Here is a 20,000-nt window from a genome sequence, read left to right as displayed (position 1 = left end):
TCAGGTGAATAAGTACAGACGTGCACATATGTGCCTGTATGTTGCTGACTTGTCGCAGGGGGCACTGCATAATTCATTGAGGACAACTGCGTCTACAGTTGCACTGCTTCTGCATAAAGCTGCACTGCACTTGGCACTCTGCATCAAGGCCACTGAGGGAATATCTTCTCCTGCAATGTCCAACATTACGTAAACCGTAGTTCCGTAGCATCAACAGCAGCACGAGTAATGGATCAGGTTATAAATAGGTCTCCCTCTTATCCGACTGCCCACACAGGTGGCCGACACCTGCATACTTTGCTGCAGGGCCGGATATTTATTGTATAAATGTTAGGCTGGTGTGGAAGAGCAGTTCAGGATTTTTAAGAAGAAAAAGAGAGGAATAAGAAGAAGGGAGACATGGAGCGGGGAAGGAAGGAAAGACCTTTTATGGTGTGCAGGCAAAAAAGTGTTCCCTTCACTTTCTTGTCCTCATTTCTCAATCCAACCCCCTTTCATTCTTTCTTTTCCTGATTTCCATCACCCCCTCCCCCCTGCAACATTAGACTCTCATTCTCTCTCTCTCTCTCTCTCTCTCTCTCTCTCTCTCTCACCCACTCTCTTTTTCACTGGCATCTTTTGAATTCTGTGACTCTTTGCCTTCTGTACCCACATACATATATACACCCTCTCTCTCTCATTCTCTCTCCCTCTCTGTGTAAGCCACTTGTTACCATGGAAACCCCACAATGGGCCTTATAAAGCTAATAAGTAGAGAGAGCATAAGGGACGAGCATTGCAGAAGAAGACGGTGGAGGGTGGGGGGGAAGTAATAATAGATAAAAAATTAAATGGAAAAATAAATGGGTGCCAATCTATTCCTGATGTTGCAGCTTCTGGCGAGGAAAGCGTGAGAGAGAGAGAAACAATCTGATACGTATTACTCTCGATGTAAATGTTTTTTTCTACCTGTTTTGTACTGTTACATTAATTAACTCGTCAGAAGAGATTCAAATGGAGTTTAATCGACTCAACAGAGAAGATAAGAGGAGAAAATCATCCCTCCAGTTTGTCATGGTGCAGTATGTAAGTCATATTTTCCTAGAGCAAATGTTACGGGAACTTTTCAAATTCCCCAAATAAAAAATGTTTTGCAAGTTGTTTTTACCGTCAGGTAAGGCTGGTCACAGTTCAGGCTTTCAACCTACGATGAAGACCATGCACTTTGCAAAAATGTTAAAAACCCAGCTGCTGGCTTTAAAATCAATGCAGGCCAAACAGGTTTAATGTGTCTGGGAGCTCACATGGGAAGAATGTTTTATTAAGAAACCTATTTTTAATTAAAATGAAGTGCTGATCACTAGGAATGGGTACTAAAAACCATGGATAGATTACTTGACCTACAAAATGTCACTTGTAGAGACACATAGAGACACAAAGAGACACACATTACTATTGTAATACTTGTCTTCAGCAGGGGCACACAATATGCCCCTGCTGAAGACAAGTATTACAATAGTACCGTAAAACAAATTGAGACAGAGTTGGTGCTGCAATAAATATTTAAATGTCATTCATTTAAAAAAGCAGCTAATTTCAATTTGGCTCCTCCACTAAAAAATGTCTTGTTTGTAGTGTTGTCGTTGTGCGACTACAGTAAGTTATAGCAGGAAATGGAACAGAGCCTGCATGTGTGTAACAGTTGCTCTGTGTAAATAAAGAGCTGTTAATAATGGGACAATATTAGGAAAACACTGCATACATTGTCTGTGCTGTGAATTCTTTAAGAAAAGCGCACTGACAGTGACTGTTTTCTCCCCCCAAGCATGCTTTGAGTCCTACGAGTTTATTTCAAACTTTGAAGATCTGCCTTTTTGTTTTTGTGCACCAAACACATGGAATTATCTGCAACACGTGCACGCTACCCCTGGACAACTCAAGACGATGATCTCAAACCAAATCTCAGTATTGCACTCATTTGATTTGTTTGTATTTTTCTCTGTATCTCAACATTGCAAATGAGGGAAACCTCAATGATTTTTTAAAGCCTAAATAAAGGTTTGAATGATTAAAAGTAAATGAAAGTAACTCTGATGCCAATTTTAGGTCATTATCAGAAAAAAAAAAAGATTTACAAAATAAGCAAGAATTACTAATGAGCATCAGCACTGATTAGTTATACTTTCTATTGTAATTATGTACTACCCCCTACTTATACCAGTTCTGTGACAACGAACAGCATCAGTATAAAAGAATCTTCTTCAAAGTCATGAAATTCTTATTCATCAAAAATTTCGTATTCCCAAAATTTACTAATGGTAGTATCTAGATATACAGTATTTTAAGCTAATGTGTTGAAAGTAAAAACAAAAATGGCTTCTTAGCCTTTGTCCTCAGAAGACATCAGTGCAGTCAGACATCAATGTCGGCCCAAAGCTCCTTATGTGGGTTCAAGAGGGAAATAACACACTCTTGTCACATAAATGCTTCAATGAGAATGGCAGATGAAGTCGTCTCCTTCAGTATTAGGTGTGTGTGTGTGTGTGTGTGTGTGTGTGTGTGTGTGTGTGTGTGTATGTGTGTGTGCATGCACCTGGATTGATAATTAATGTGTTTTTCGTTTGAGGCACTACAAAGATCAAAGTCTAGCTGGGCCTCTGAACTGCTCCTGGATGAAACAGACACACACACACACGCACACACACACACACACACACACAAAAACACACACACACACACGCAAACACGCAAACACACACACACACACACACACACGCACACACACAAACACACACACACACACACACACAAATTGCCTCCTGTCTGGTCGACTTGCTTTGCCTCTTCTGTCGGTGCCTGATAGCAGCAGGTGTGGGGGACAGCTGGACTGAAAGCCAGGTAAGAGAAGGAAGTATTCAAAACATCAACAAACGATCACCAGGGCCACCACTTTGCCATGACAACAAGAAATACCTCATCTCTATGGTAACATATGATGACACAAAGTAAATGAAGGCAAAAGAGTAAACCAGTGGTTCCCAAAGTGTTGCTCTGGGATACCAAAGGGTCCTTAGGTGTATACATCTTTTTAAAAACAAATACTGTAATGACTATTACCTGCACGTATATAGTATATGATAGACACCTCAATATTATATCACAAGGAAATATGTTTCCATTTGGGTTTAAATGTTAACAAACGAGGGTCGCAAGGATAAAAATGAGGTTATTTTAGGGTTCAAAATGTTAAAACATTTGTCAAATTGTGGTATTATTATGCAATCACATGAAAAGGCTTTGCATTATTCAGTATTTCTGTTCCTTTTTTATTATGTGAACATAAACAAGAGCACTGAAAATGAGCAGATTTTAGACCCCACTGCCCTAATTATGAGATTCAAAGAGGAAATCCCTCATTCATTACATAATATTCCTTTTGGAGGAACACTTTTAAACTCAGCGGGGGATGTCATTAGACGAAACTAACAGTGTTCATCCGGTCTGAAAGTAAAAGGGACTCCCAGCAGGACGAATAGAGGATCTCTTGCCGATGTCTTGGAGCTCAGTTGTTAAGATACAGTATGTGGTAGGGTTTTCCCCTGAAAGGATTTCTTTGCATCACAATTTTTTTTAGTAAAACACACTTTAGATTAATATTAATTTAAAAAAAAAGAGTTTTCACCCTAAAAAAACTTTTGAAAATCCCTTTTTTTAAAACAATACTTTTTTATTTTTACTATTTTTTATTAAATCGTAGTAATGGCAGCATGTATTTTTCGGGCTCATGGGGACTCGTACCAACGACAAAATTATTGTTACACTTCTCAATGGGTTGCGGTCTGCCTGAGGGAATTCTATGCTGTGGGTCGGGGACGGCTGCTTGTTGTGGGAGGATCCCCTCGTCTCCCTGCATTTCCTCAGAGGCATTACACCACGACTGGCTCAGTCCGCTTTGAAAGACCAAAGGTGAAGGTGGAGCTTTACAACACCTCTTGCTTGAACCTTGCCGCTTCCCAGGCTGTGGACTCAAATGCTCCCTGTGCCCTCTCTACTTGCAGGGAGGGACTGCTGTCAACTGGGGCGGACTGTCCTCAGTGTGTCTCATTTACCATGCTGTGCAAGTGTGACTTTTTTGCCGTATCATCACCATTCATATTTATAGACCGACTGTGGGAAAGACTTTTCAGGGTGCTCATTCTGCTAGAATCTTAAAATATAAAGTCATCCAGTGACTGACAAAAAAACAAAAAACAATGGCTCGACTGATGGGTCACTGACCAAGAGATTTGACCCAATGACTATTTTACTGAAACTAGCATTGCGAGTAGGTGCTATGTCACTTCTAGCACCATCTATTTATGTGAACTTTGCTTTGGAACTTTCTGGAGACAGCAGCCCTTTATTCAACACTGAAATCCTCTTCTACTGTACAACCTAGCAAACACCCCGGTAGGTCTATCATTAATAAGTCATGTTGTGCGGCTATACATTTGTCATACCCACATGACTTTATCTAAAGGTCAAAACCCTGTAGAGTTATTCTTAGTACTTAATCACATAACAATGTTGGCTGAAATCCTAAAAACGTATGCCAAATTGACAAAAACCTCAAATTTATTTTTTGGAACTACGATATATTTGGTCACTTTCAACATATTCTGAATTACACCTTTAATTCCCCTGAGACCTGAAATGTTGCAGTCTTCATGGTGTGGCTGAGTCCAGCAGTTCTCTCTTAGATCTGTTAGCCTTTAAGGTGTTTGCCTCTTGGCTCAAGTATGACAGTAGAGTAGAAATATGATTCAATTTCCCGGGCCCCAGAGCAAAGGGGGTTAAAAGTTTAATTTGGTTTCCAGGCTGAAAGAGTTTAAACAACACCTGCACTGAGGAAACAAAGGCAGAATGAAAGAGGAGGCTTCAGCACCAGGAATTTAAAAAAAAGATAACCTCAGCAGTGTTAGAACAAAAGCAGTACAAAGCCAAATATACAGGATAGTATTCTAGACAAAATCAATATATTGACCTTCAGAGTGAATGTGTGCTTCATGCATTATTGATGCCATAACTGAATGGGGCTGGAATAACCCAACCACTCACTCAGTCACCAACTGGCAAATATGCCACCACAGAAGAAGCATTCTCCACAGATTTTGATTAATTTAAATACATTGCTCCCAGTCTATAAACATCCCATAGAGAAAATTACCATTTGATGCTACACAAAACAGTATGTTCTCAGCCTTTAATAATACATTTTATGTAATTGCTTTGATTGGAGCCTGCACAGTCAAGAGCTTTCATAATGTGATATTCCCCTTGTGGAGATATTTGTGTTTCTGCTGATTCCCCTCCACAGGGAGATGAGAGGTCAGGGTACAATGTATCTCAGCAGGGCTGATGCTCACCCTCACTTCTGCCTGACAGACAGCCTTTAGGACTAATCCCTCTGTCACAGTCCTGCCTGTCTCATGAGTCTTACCTGTGAGCTGACAGTCGTCGTTGGAGCCTGAAGAGTCCTCCTGGTTGGGGCTCAGTGGAGGGCTGGCAGGGGGGCTGGTGCTAAAGCTGGCGTAGCCCAGGGACGAGCTCACCTCACTGGGCTCACAGCTGTGGTTGACCGGCCTCTGGACGTCAAGGGACGAAGACAGAGAGGTGCGCTGCTTGGGCTGGATACAAGACAGGAAGACGAGCAGGACAACAGTTAGAGAGATGGAAACTTATACTGAAACTAAACGTCTATATTATGTCATGTATTTGTTCATTGCTTTTACTTTTATGTGATTGACTCAGATTTTACACATTAAAATTAATTGGCTGTTTTGAAAGCGTTTAATAGGCCTGAATCTTGGCTTCCAGGTTTGTACATGGTGACCCTGCTCTACAAGGTGAGCTCCCGGGGGGCCTGATGCGCATTATTCTCATTTAATTTGTCCTTGTCATTCTGGTCTTACAATTACTGATTTCCATTGTTTCAGAAAAGCTCTTAAATGAAATAGACTCAACAATTCAGACTAATTATTTCTGACACCTGAACACAGTGTGATTTAATACGAGGTGTGAATGTCAACAGTTTATATAATGCAAAATCTGAATGCAAGTATGAAAAAGAGAGAGCTAGGGACAGAAGTGAATGGAGAAAGAGCTATTTGGACGGACAGCAGACTGAGAGACTAGCATCTGGTAAACACAACTTACATAATGAGGCATTTGCAGCTCTAAACAACGTAATGCTAGCCTTCACAACAGCTCAAACCCTGCAGGTATACAGAGAACCTTGGCGACAGAATAACATCCTGAAATGCCGAGACAGACAGATGTAAGGACTTCACTGTCACTCACGACACAAATAACTTGGGGGGTTGGGTGGTGGGGGGTGGTGGGGCAAGAGAGATAAAAACAGACGACGAGAGAATACTCATTGGGTTTCGAAGAGTCTTCAGATCAACTGTACTAAACTGAGATGACAAACAAAAGCAAAACAAGATCAGGGAAACAGGTCGAACAAGAGAAGGGCATGAAAAATAAAACCGAATTGGATAGGGAGAAATGAAAAACAGTGGGTCGAAAGGTGGAAAGACACAGTGAGCGAACACTGAAGCACTGAAGAAAGAAAAATAAAGGAACAAAGAAGTACAGATATTCTCATCTAACTCTTGGCAAGAAAGCAAGTAGAGGCCTTTCTTTACTTTTTTCCATTAAGAGAAGAATCCACCCAAAGTGCTAAGTCTATGGCTACTGTACATTACTTTCAAGGTCACTTTCACAAAGGCTACATCAAAACATTTTCACACATCAACCACTTTTAATCACATTATACATACATGGATAAATCCAGTATATAACAGAGACTAGAGTCCCAACCACAGCAATTCCACCAGACCAGAATGCAGCCTAAGATTTTCTGTGCAGTTGGTCCACAGGGAATAACGTCATAAGGGTAGGGTCCCGCAGAGACCAGGGATGTTTAAAGGACCAATGCATCAACTAAGCAAGATCAGAGCAGCCCAGACAGGCAACTGGGAATAAGACGATGATGAATGAGCCCAAAAGGGAGTCACCTTCACTGGGCAAAGAAGGGGAAAATTACACCAAACAAGCCAAATCCTTATATTTATTATTATGACCTCTTTGTAATCAAAAGTGTCGACGACCTAAGGCAAAGACACAAAGTCAAACATACAACGTGCCGCATGGAAACGGAACCTGTAGCATTTGCTTTTCTGCAGGCTTAACAACTAACAAATGGACCCAAAATAAATGAGATGAAACAACAATCAACCCAGAAAGATAGAAACTGCTGTAATGTGACTCTGGTGAATCCAAGTGGGAGGTTGAGGATGTGCTTTACTGTGCGTGTGCGTGTGTGTGTGTGTGTGTGTGTGTGTGTGTGTGTGTGTGTGTGTCTTCTTTTATGAGCCGTCTAATGTTTAATGAGTTCAATAGAAACGTTAACTCCTTCTATTCATCCTTTGGCATTTCTTTATTCTCTGCCTTGTCTCTTTATATTTGGTTTCTGCTTCTTTGGAACAACTGAAGGCTTCTTCTCTCTGGACCCGTGCACACTAACACACACGCTGAAGCTCTGGCTGAGGCGTTAACAATGCAAACGGGCAGCAAGCTAATGAACATGTCATGGCCGATTGGATGTGGATTAATGAGCACACACACACAGATGCACACAATCACACAGACACACACACACACACACACACACACACACACAGAGGCAGGTCCTCCATGCCTGACTAAACTACAGCAAAATACATTTTCCCTGCTGTCAAAGCATCCCTGGGGGAAAGCATGCCGTTTAACACTTCACTAATGTGTGTGTGTGTGTGTGTGTGTGTGTGAGTGTGTTTCGGTGCTAATAAATGACACGCCCATTAGCCAAAAAGTGTTATTCCTCACCTAAGATGAGGTGAGATGTGCTTTGCAGTTTAAGCTTGCCCGCACACATTGAAAAAAATGCTCATTTCTGTGTGGAACTGAGGAATTGTGTGGTAAACCAATTATCATAAAATGATCATTATTAAAAAAAAGCTCATATACAGAAGAGTTAGGGAATGAAGCTACTGATGAATGACACTTCATGAGAAGCAGACATTTTTTGTACAAACTGTAGAAGCAATGTTAAAAAAAAAAATAATAACGTATGCTGATTGTACCAAAGAGTTATTATTCCAAAATGTTGCCATTTCCATTACATCTCTTTACTGGTGGAATAATTTGGTAATTTAACATGAGCAGGGGAGTGAAAGGTAATTACCCTAATGGTTTTGGATGTTTTCAGTTGTTGGATAAGCAGCAGCACTACCCCACAGTTAATGATGTTGTGTATGGAGAAATGCACGTGTCTTTTGCAGCCAGTGATTTTACTCGTTTTCAATCCCCCCTTGTTTTCTCTCTCTTTATTTTGGTTGCTTCGCACATTCACAGAATGATGTAAACACACAAAGTCAGAAAACAAAAAGCTGGGAAGAGCAGAGCACATGACACATCAACAATAGCAGAGAGGGAGAACAACAAGAGGATAGAAAATAAAGAAGACAACAGCCAGACCTCTTTTTCCCTCAACACCCAAAACAAACTTTTAACTGCAACTCTAAAAACAACGACTGTACTATTCAGATTGATTGTGCACTTCTTCTGATACAGTCATCATTATTACGGCCCTTCTTTCTGGAATTCTCTTCCGCATGAACTAAGGTCTGCTACAACAGAATTTTCTTTAAAAACAGACTTAAATATCTTTTCTGGCTAGCTTTTAGTTAGTACAGTGTGTGGTTAAAGGGTGAAACTTTTTCATTTATAATCAATATTATTATCTTTAAGCAATACTAATACAATCTCATCATATTCATTTTTCATTGTAATACCTTCATATATATGTTTATATATATATATGAAGTTATCATATACGCTATTTAAATGCAATATCCTAATCTTAGTAAATATTTTTGTCATGTATGATCATTCACATTGAGTCTATGAATTGTGCTATATAAATAAACTTGACACAATTTTACTTTTCTTCTGTTAATCAAGCGTCTTCTTTTAAATTGTCTGCAAGAAACATTTTTTTCAAAGTTTTACTCAGGCAGCCTCTCAGGTACTGACACACTTTGAGACACTTTCAGTAACATTAACATATATAGTGCCACCCCTAAAGGCTCACACGTGCTTCATGCGGCAGTCCGTGTGTGGCTTTGTGCCTTTCCAGACACACATGCACTGAAATACTGGTGCTCTCTTATTTCTCTACTTTCATCCCTCAATTCCATCCTTGTAACTGTTGGAAACACAATCTAAACAATAATCTCAACAGTCTCCCAGCTGGTCATGATAAATGCGGTAGCTGAGGCACCCATGCGTAATATATTAGGTCAGTTATATTGCCTCGGCACAGCCTGGTTTCTTCCCGAGGAATGCTGCAGTTTTAGTCCCTTTCTTTCTTTGTCTTCTGTCATGTAACTGTTTTTTGCTGTTGAAAAACTGAATCAATACCTTTTGAGGGGTCAGGTCAAGTAACTTTCTTAATGAAAACCACTTTTCTTAACCCTACAAAGCTGATCATCACGGCTCAATTGGCCTTTTCTTCATGGAGAATTGAAGCTTTACTGTCGCTCAGCTTGAATTAGAAGCTATTCCCCTTCTGTCTAGTATCAGTTATACACTTTTAAAGGTCCCATACTGTTAAAATTTAGATTTCCATATAGTTTTTTTTATTATAAAGCAGGTCGAGGTGCTATATAAATACTTTGAAAGCAGTACTGGGCTTTTTTTGGACATTAAAGCATGGAAACATGTTCTAGAATAAAACCCAGAATACAAATATGAAACTGAAAATAAAACCATTTTCCCACCAAATCTATGGTGGCACACAATTTAAAATACAGGGCAGCAGACAGAGAACACAAGCAGTCTTCGTGGCTCTCAACTAATGAGGTGAACGAACTGCATCATTTATTGAAAGCCTCAAAATGCTAGATACAAATCCCTATAATACAGGTGGCAAATACCAGGAACCAGCTCAGATGTGCAACTCCCACTGGAGAGCTTTTAGCATTTAGCTTGAGTCAGTTCAATTAGCAGTGTATATGACCTAAGTCTCTCTCCTGGGGCTACAGGCCTCCTGCTGGCTGGGAAAGTAAACCTCTTTAACAACCACACACATATAGGCGTCCCAGCAGCTTTCAGGGGGAGAGCTGTAAACCACCATCTACGATGAGAGGAATGAGCTGACCAAGGTATGTTATAGTAAACTGCTCTTTTTTTTCTTCATCTTATGGTCCTTTTCTCTCTTTCATCACTCTTTTAGCGTCCCGCTCAAGCCCCTACCACAGCGACTTCCTGGTCGATCCAAAACGAAAGTGCCAAAAATTGCAGTTTGCCGAATGTCCACTAGGGGATGATTTTATAATAGAGCATATCTCATTGACCCCCATGTTTAATAGGCCGTTTTTCACAGCATTATTAAACCTATTTAAGGCCTGGTACAAAAAAACATTCTAGTCTGTATGTTCAGGTCATATCTCCATGACAACACTGAGGGGGGCCAATTTCTTTGCACCAGGCTAGTTTTTATTTTATTTGAGGATAAAGTTTATGTATAATTAGGGGCGCGGCCTCTTGAGTGACAGCTAGCCGCGGGTTCGCTCTTCTCCTCAGAGGTATACGTCAGCCAGATGTAGGTATCTCCCTACCCCAAATGTCACATCAGTGCCCTGTTTTGGTAAGAGGAAATGAGGCGGAGTCAAAGTCTGACAAGATGGCAACTGGCGATTGGATCAAGTTGAGAGAACGGACCTCGACGTAGAGGCTACTTCCATTTTTTATTCAGTCTGTGTTCCTGCTATCCTGCTGTCTTGTTATCCCTCTTTAAACAGCTGCCACAAATAGTGCAGTTGTTTGATTAATCGTATGTGCACGTGTATTTACGTGTGTGGGCTTTGAACAGCTTATAATAACGAGCTGGCACGAAAAAACAGTCATGTTCATAGGACTGTAAAGTGCATGCATGTACTGCAATTATGCACAGAACTGAGGCAAATTTGCTGCAGGATTAACTGAATGGAGCAACACTGTCGGAGAGGAATCATTAAGTGACTGCGTGTTTTCAGCACAAACACAACCTCAAGCTAACTGATTGATGAGTGCGAGCAAAGTAATGAGCTCTAACTGCCAAAGTGATTAGTGGTCTGTCTGCGTACGCGTGTTGTATTAAAGAACCTGGGCACTTTCTGTCAGGAAATCAGGTTTAATACAAGGTATTAAACCTCAGGTCCTTAAATGGAAATATTGGTTATCTAAGAGCAACCAAGCTTGAAATGTTATTCATTATTAATTCAAATGTTTATTTATTTATTTTTTTGTATGTACTCAACCAACTGTTTGGTGTGTTGAAATTCATGTTTCTTTTCTCTGTTGGTTTTTTCGATTTCTGCTCATGCCGCACTTGTGCATTAGTGCATTAGTGCATGTGAATAAATGTCAGTATTTCACATATTGGTGAACAGTCTGTGAGAGCAGTGTGGAGGCAATCCCAGTCCACCTTTTTCCCAGTATATCTTTTAAAATTGTCTTTCGATTGTTATTGTTGTCCAAAACGGCGCAAAACAAAAATATATTTAACTCAAAATGATATGAAAGAAAAAAATGGCTCACATTTGACCAAGCAATCTTCAGCGTTTTTGCTTAAAGAATAAACAGATTATCCAAATTGTTTTGTCAATCAACTATTTGTTTCAGTTTTACCTGAGATACAGTATACTGTACTTGATATAGCTTACATGTTAGCAAACATCCCCCCTGGAGTTTTATTTTCTCTTAAACATCAAATTCAATGATTTTTCAAGCACTTTTATATATTATCTGGAATTTCAAGAATATATATAAATAATTATTAAATAACAAATAAAATAGTTCATGTCTTTTTTAAATTTTTGTTTATGTTTATTCCCCAAAAATTTAAATTCACACACTTTCAAGGATTTCAAGGTCCCAAGGAAACCATGACATAGGTTCAAGACTCATGTTTATTTACATAGTTATTTGGTTGACGACTCCTGTTTTAACCAGCTGCTTGTTTACTTGTTCACCAGCCATTTGGTGCTAGCAGACAGTTAGCATGTGTGAGCTTGTGTGTCGCAGACGAGGTGTTGATTCATTTAATGACTGCAGCGTTTTGGATGGTTGAGAGAATAAGTCATGGAGTTTCCTCAAGAAGTTCCTCCGAGGGTGCTACCCTGCTTCTTAAAGCTCTTATACACTGTCCTATGTGACTGCAGTGTCCCATTCTGTACATTAACCATCAAGTGCTTTGTGTGCGAGTGTTTGATTCCTCTCAAACTTTGAAAAATATCTGCTATCTCCAGTCCTCCAACAAGCATGAGAAACTAGTTAGCCTGCCTTATCTGCACTCGACTATGAGTATGTGTCTGAGTGGTTAAAGCTATCTGCTTTATCAGATTGTGTGTTTTCATATATATGTAATAATGTGCTCATGTGTGACAGTAGATCTGAATGTGTGCAATGCATACTGTCCTATCAATCTACATCCTTATGCTTGTGTGTGGCACCGTTATGACATGCAGTCACTCTTGGGAAGCCATGAAAAACAGAAGCTGTCTAGTCTAGCAATGGTGAAAGAAGCACTCAGAGCGTTTAGTTAAAGTTGAAGTCTGCGATTCTTATCCAATACACTTTTTTTGTCAATTTCAGAAAATTGTCCGTATGAATGGCTAGCTGTCCATTCTGTATGTGCGCTGATGTTCATCCACAGCCCTGACTCTGTAAACGGGACACAATTAAAATCCGTTTGTGCTCATGCACAGGACAGGGGAGGTAAAGAGAAAGGAAGTGTGGCGCGAAAGTGACAGTAAATCCGGCACATGCTAACATTTGGAAGGAGCACTGACGGGAGGGGTGAATTTGTTTTGGGTGTTGAGTTCAAATATCAACAATCTTTCTCCAGAATAGAGACTCTACCTTCAATGGGGTGACTTTGTGGAATGGACTGGAGGAAGGAATCAAGCAAAGTAAAAAATATAAGACGGTTTAAAAAGATATATAAAATAATCATTTTCGTGAGGTATAGAAATGAAGAGTGGGAATGTAAAGCACACTGATGGTGATATTGTTTATCCCTTCTCAATCTTGGTTAGTTCTATTATGTATAAAGGGGATATATATAGTAGTTAAACCTGCCCATCATGAGACAGGCAGTCCATACAATGTTAAGCTTCTGGAAATCTGTTTGAATGGGCGAGGGGCCAGACATATCTGCCAGAAGTAATGTTTGCTAAATAGTGCAAAACTGCAACAGCCCAGTTATAAATTCTACCTTCAGTTCAGGAAGATTACTATGTTCCTTTATGTTAAAATATTTTAAGAAGGCATATTTATTGATTTTGGAGGTGGAAGTTGCTGCAATTATATTGTTACACTGAGAAGGGTTTCTAATATTTTGTCCATCACATTAAATACATTCTAACAACCATTACTTGCCCACGAAAGATTCCTAGTTACAGTCAACACATGATAGAACTCGTGTTTGCGTCTGCAGAAGCTGAAGCTGGTATCTCAGACATCACATGTTCACAATAAGACATAGTGAACACACACAAGCAGCAAAGTAGGACACTGAGCCAGTGGATATGAAGCTGATAACCCCATGATGCAGTGCGCATTTCTGTCCTTCTTGAATTCCCTCTTTCTTCTTCTTTTCATCCATTTGATTATTCCCTTATTCTTTCTGTGTTTCACATCCCATCTGCCTGTGAGTGTGATCAAGAGCTTGTGGAGATCTAACATGTCCAGCTGACAGTTTGGATAAGAAGCAAGCGATTAATACATTTTTTAAAAAACGACCCAAACTCTAAGCCCGCGGATTTCAGTCAACATAGCGTGTGTGATCCTTTCACGCTTTTACAAAGTGATCAAATGTGTTTTTTTTATCAGCGACTGGCTTGTGGTCAATGCTGCAGCCGCATTAGCAGCACACAGGCTGAATGATATCCTTTAACCATGGATTTAAATAGCAAAATTACTCAGAATAACACATTTTTATTTACAGCAACAGCCTTGGGGAGCCTTGTCGAAAGGGGAGGGAGGTTTACACGCAGTAAAACATCTGCAAAGTAGGACATTACTGAGTCTCCCAACTGTCTTAAAATGTTCTTTTACTTAATACCATACCATACCATACAGGCATATAAATCTAGAGAATGACAGTAGGGGTCAATATGAGAAAACTAAATATCAGTATGTTAAGATAGTTGGTCAGGTTGTGACTAATTTAAATAAAGTTTAAAGAAATGTTCAACATTTTGGGAAATACGATTATTTGTTTCTTGCCGAAGGTTAGTTGAGAGGATTGCTCCAAATTAATGTTCCATTATTGTAAAAAGTGAGTCTTTTTTTGATTATTAACAGGTCAAGGTGCTATATAAATGCTGTGAAAGAATCAAAACTCACTCAATCAACAGAGACATCTACACAGCCCGTATTCAGAAACTGTTCCTTTAAACGAGGTAGAAAAGGAGTTCATCACAAACTAGGGGCACTGAGAGCTACATTACATTACATTATTCACGGTTACCTTTGTGATATGTGAATGTAGAGAACTAGGGAATGATACTGAACAGAAAAAATACAAATTACTGTATAAAATAGAGTCATGAAAAAAAAGTTAATATCAAGTATCTGAAAGAGATCTCAGATGTGTTATCCAACTTTGTCCAAAGCAAGAGTTTGTGTGCGAGGTGGCTGTAAACCATCTGATTAAATCATCCTGATGCTGTGTCACTGTGTTTACAAACAGTGAAATTGAATCCATACTTTTGGTGACAACAACCTCTGGGAGCCGCAGAGCCCCACATTAATATTCTAATACTGAAAACAGGAGGGACAATAGCACCAAACCAGACCATTCCATACATACTGCAGTAGTCACGTGTGTGTCTGCGTGAATGTTAGACTAGAATGAAATAGCCAGCGGGGGCACTAGAATGAAATGAAATGAATTCCAGAGAATTAATTAGGCACTGTAAAATTGAACTCTGCTCCTTGATTATGCGTGCTTCCAGCTGAGCGGAGGCCTGCTGGGCACCACATGTCATCCTCCACACATATTAGTTAACATGCCAAAGATAGTCCAGATGGGTGATTGGAGAGGAGGTGAGCTAAAGGTGCCACATTTGGTGAGTATAGGACTTTCAGAGAAAGAGAGAGAGAGAGAGAGAGAGAGAGAGAGAGAGAGAGAGAGAGAGAGAAAGAGAGAGAGAGTTTGTGGAGTAGCGAGCCCATTATGAACCCTAAAACTCTTATTTACTTAATCAAAGGTTGTTAGGTTGATATACTTGTATTTTAGGTTTCTACTACAACATGTTTACAAGCTTTAATTACTTTTCTCATGCTGTCAGTCTGAATCAAGCCCCCACCACAGCGACTTCCTGGTTGATCCAATACGGAAGTGCCAAAAATTGCAGTTCACCGAGTGGCCACTTGGGGCACGTTTCAAAATAGAGCAATTTCTTATTGACCCCCATGTTAAATAGGCTGTTTTCACATCATTGAACCTATTTAAGGCCTGGTACAAAAAAAAACAAGTCTGTATATTTACTCCATATCTCCATGACTTTTAACCTATATAAAATAAAGTTGTGACATCACAACTATACAGAAGTCCTGAAAGTGTGTTTAAAGGCACAGTTTCTGAATACAGACTGTATTTGTATATTATGATGACACACTAAACAAGGAGCTCAGAATAATATTTTTTTCAGTGTTACATCACACATCATCCGCAGACTGAGAACACAACTGACTATAATTATCAAGGTGCACATTTGCACTGAGCTTGTGTGTCGGATATTATCTTTCCAGTGACAGAAGGGAGAGCACTAAATGAATCTCAAGTCAATGAGGAGGTTGATTTGTTGTTGCATTTGAATTGCTGAATGTTGATTTGAAGTTAATCATTATCAGTGACACCTTGTTAAATCAATTCTGTTGCACAAGGGAAGTTGTCTGAGCATTATAATGAACTTTAGAACAAAGGTATTGTTGTGTATTCGATGATACTGATGCAAATATCTTTGGGAAGACTGCACTGGTTGCCCCGGCTGCTGTATTAATCATAATGCAGCATTCATTAGATTCTACACAAATATGCATGAGTCATTTCTATATCATCATTTCAGCAGTAGATGATGAGCCCACCTTAGCTTCAGGCTGCCTGGATGCTGAATGTTAACAGTCTGCTGGATTTGGCTTCTCGGTCTGGATAGTTATCAATGTCAGACCTTCTATTTAACAATGTAGTGTTTGCTGGTGATGACCAACTGCTATGTCACTTGTGTTAAAGATGCAGCTTTTCAGATGGTGGTTGGGGTGGGACGAAACTTAGATTATGTAAGAACCGATATTCTTAGCTTCTATGATTCAGAATCAGTTCGCAGAATAATTACAGTTGTTACAAAGGTGTGACTAAAATACTGACATATTTATATATTTGAAAACCTTTAGGTAACTGAAACATCTTTAGCATGCAATTAATGTGAACATACTCATGCTCTTGTCCTTTCAAGAGTTGCAATTGCTCTAAGTCACTTTAGTAGGAACACATTTACAGCGAGCATGTCATCGAAAGTGGGAAAAGCTGCACGTTACGTCTCTTTGTTTGAACTTGCGCAATGCCTGCATGTCACTGCTGGTCAGCAAATGTATTGTTTTGTTGTTGTTTTTTTCATGGGGGAAGGTGGAGAGGGTAAAAGAGAGGAGTAATGGGCTAGGAGGTACAATAACATAGCCAAATAACCCAATCATTAATAATACTGTGTCTAACGACTATTGTGTTGCATCCGACGCTCCCTGTCCACACTGAATCTGTTAAATATGCAATGGAAGTTTGGAACAAGCTGTAAAATGTGCTCCTTGAATTTAAATTTCCTGTGCACCAGCTTACTTCTAATGTGCTTAACAAATAAGGAGACAGATCACACACTTCCACGTGAATCAAAGCCACAACTGTGGAGGTTTTTGGGTTCAGTTGATGGAAAATGCAGTTGTCTGCTTGTGTTTACATCCACAGTATTACAGTTTATTTCACAGTAAACCACAGTAGGTGCAAACCTGGGTTTCTGTTACCAGGATATGATGTTTAGGATACTCAGATACTCTAAACTCCAATCTACCATGTGAGCAAGTGACAGAAAAACACAAACAGACATGAAGGAGTGCAAATGAAATGAGAAAATCAGAGGGAGAAACAGTCAGAGATGTTTATTATGTGTGTGTGTGTTTGTTTGTATGTTTGTTTGTGAGTGTGTGCAGGTGTTTAAGCTACTTGTAGGTTGGTATGATGATGCTTAATAATGCATCAGGTAGAATTGCGCCACATTCATTGGTGTGCGTGTGCGTGTGTGTGTGTGTGTGTGTGTGTGTGTGTGTGTGTGTGTGTGTGCGTGCGTGTGTGCGTGGTGCATGCGTGCGTGCGTGCGTGCGTGCGTGCACTCACCTGTGGGCGGATGACTCTCTCGATGTTCTTCAGGGCCGTGTCGGGAGAGGGGGGGGAGCAGTCTGGAGTGGGACCCGTCGAGCAGTTGCCATGGTTACTGTGCTCCCCCTCGCTCACCGGTACATGGGACAAGTGACCTTGGGGAGGGAGGGAGAGAGAGAGAGAGAGAGAGAGAGAGAGAGAGAGAAAGAGAGAGAGAGAGAGAGAGAGAGAGAGAGGAGAGAGAGAGATTTGTTTGTTTTTCTCATTACAGCATTGGGTTTTATGTTGCATTCAGAGTGCACGTGTTTCTTTCAAAATGGTCCCTATGTCCAGCGGTGATTGTAGTCCTGCCATGATTTGGAGAGAGACATGTCAGTTTAGATGTTGGACCACAAACATAGGCTGTATAAAATATGTGGTCTCTGAAACGTCACCTATAGATTTCTGAAGAGCCAAAATTAAGCCATCCGAGGCTTAAAAAGATGGGCAAAGAGGTGGAGCGTAGATGGAGGTGAGGTGAGGAGTCACCCACCTGTCACGCACCCTAATTATGCAGAACTTTGAGCCTTCATATTATTTGAACGGTTGAGTTTTTATAAAAATTCACCCCTTTAAAGTAGTCATGGGTGGAGAAATCAGCTTTAAGGACCAAAACTGTGCTTTGTACAAGACTGTAGAGCTGTTTATTTCTGTTGTTAAATTGGGCATTTTAACATGGAGGGGTTCACTCACTTTTCAAGCAAACCTTTAGTGGTCATTTGATGATCTGCAAGTTTAAATATCTTACATACAGTTTCATTTGGGACATCTCTAAACAACTCAAGTAGCTGGAAACCTGTTTTTGAGTTCCCAAAAGAAGCCACAAAATGGATGCTAATTCTAAAGCTCTTGTGCAGCATAATCCAAATTCTGAAGCCAGAGAGCTTTGTGCTCCATCCTAACGGTCTATTTGAAACTTTTCCCAGCCGCTTCGGTTATAAAGGGAGAGGATTTCATCACTGTAGTTACTTTAGTAACTGTAGAGCCGCACCAGGCAACTAACTTTCATGATGTACTGGCATAAGAATGACTCCTTAGTACAATTTTGGGTAAAGTGGGAAATGAAAGAAGGTGGTTCAGCTTAACACCAAATGTGTCGGCCACCTAATAGCGCACTCAGATGTGTCATGAGAGAGGTTTGAGAGTGTAATTTCTAAATTGACAAGCGTTGGCGACCGCAGAAGGAAAATATGTCGGCTGCCCGGTGCAGTTTGATGTCTGTCTCAGTTTTTCTCACACACATACACACACACTGGAGCGTGAGGTTGAGTGCAGAACCGAACGTCAGGACTAATTTCCCCAGCGCATGATCATTTAACAGAGGGTAATAGGGGAAACACAAGAAGAAGGGAAGAAAGGAGAGGGAAGTGCTGAAGTAGCCCGATTTAAATTTCAGAGGGAGAAAGCATCTGTCTTAATCAACTGGAGGAGACACGAAACACAGACACACACCTTTCCAAAAATACTGTTTTCAGAGTTGCTGACACAAACACGCACACACACACACACACACACACAAAACACACCAGTGGCTTCCTTTCAGCTGCCACATACTGTAGATCCTATCAGGCAGCAGAATATCATCCAATTATGGTGAGACTGAGCCAGGACTTTTAACACACACACACACACACACACACACACACACACACACACACACACACACACACACACACACACACACACACACACACACACACACACACACACACACACACACACACACACACACACACACACACACACACACACACACACACACACACACACACACACACACACACACACACACACACACACACACACACACACACACACAGGATGACATCACTAGCTGCAACAGCAGAGTCATATATCTTCTGCAGAGGGATTGTTGCTTTTACCGTATATGAGTGAAGCAATATCACGTTTCAAACCAAAAACTGGAAATAAAAACAAATATTGTTTTAAAACTTTGAATGTAGTTGAAGGTGTTATTTTCCTCAACTCCCACACATCGTCCTCACTGATTCAGAAAGAACAAAGCCATGCAGAAACTTAAATGCAGTGCTGTTGATGATGTTTTGGATAATGACATCTATAATGATACAGTTTCCTGTAACTTAATTAGATGGGAGCCTCTCTACATTTCATTCCTCAGGATGTTCATAGTGCTGAAGAGGATTTCTCTTGAGTACTCAGTGACTCTTCTACTGAATTCCAAAGTATACCCATTATTTTAATCATACAGTAGAAATATTAATTTCAGTGGTGGATATGGACATGTAAAAAAAACTCTGGCATGTTATCACTTTTTAAAAGCACCATTAGAATGTGAAGTACCTCCTTGTGGTTGTTTGCCTCTGATAACCAGTCAGGTTGCAATTTACATTCAAACCGATCCACACTTACAAAATATATGAAGTGGAGTCTTCATATATTTTGAAATTTAATAAAAAGTAGAAATTTAATAAAAAGGTATCAAAGCGTAATTCCGGTGTAA

At 40.1% G+C, this 20,000-nt stretch overlaps 1 protein-coding gene across 4 annotated transcripts in view; it reads right to left on the bottom strand.

Annotated features, from left to right (window-relative positions):
• Window positions 1-20,000, bottom strand: part of anks1b (ankyrin repeat and sterile alpha motif domain containing 1B) — a 228,943-nt gene that overhangs the window by 76,684 nt on the left and 132,259 nt on the right. For all 4 annotated transcript variants that reach the window (XM_083935409.1, XM_083935411.1, XM_083935410.1 and 1 more), the window contains exons 12-13: window positions 17,498-17,634; window positions 5,459-5,645 (exon numbers count right to left, since the gene is read on the bottom strand). In XM_083935409.1, coding sequence (XP_083791535.1) covers window positions 5,459-5,645; window positions 17,498-17,634 — 324 coding nt within the window. The remainder of the gene's footprint in view (window positions 1-5,458; window positions 5,646-17,497; window positions 17,635-20,000) is intronic.

This window comes from Echiichthys vipera (assembly GCF_963691815.1).
Source record: "Echiichthys vipera genome assembly, chromosome: 20".
NCBI classification, from domain to species: domain Eukaryota; kingdom Metazoa; phylum Chordata; class Actinopteri; order Perciformes; family Trachinidae; genus Echiichthys; species Echiichthys vipera.
The sequence above is the reverse complement of the archived record's forward strand: the minus strand, read 5'-3'. Positions and strand labels throughout refer to the sequence as shown.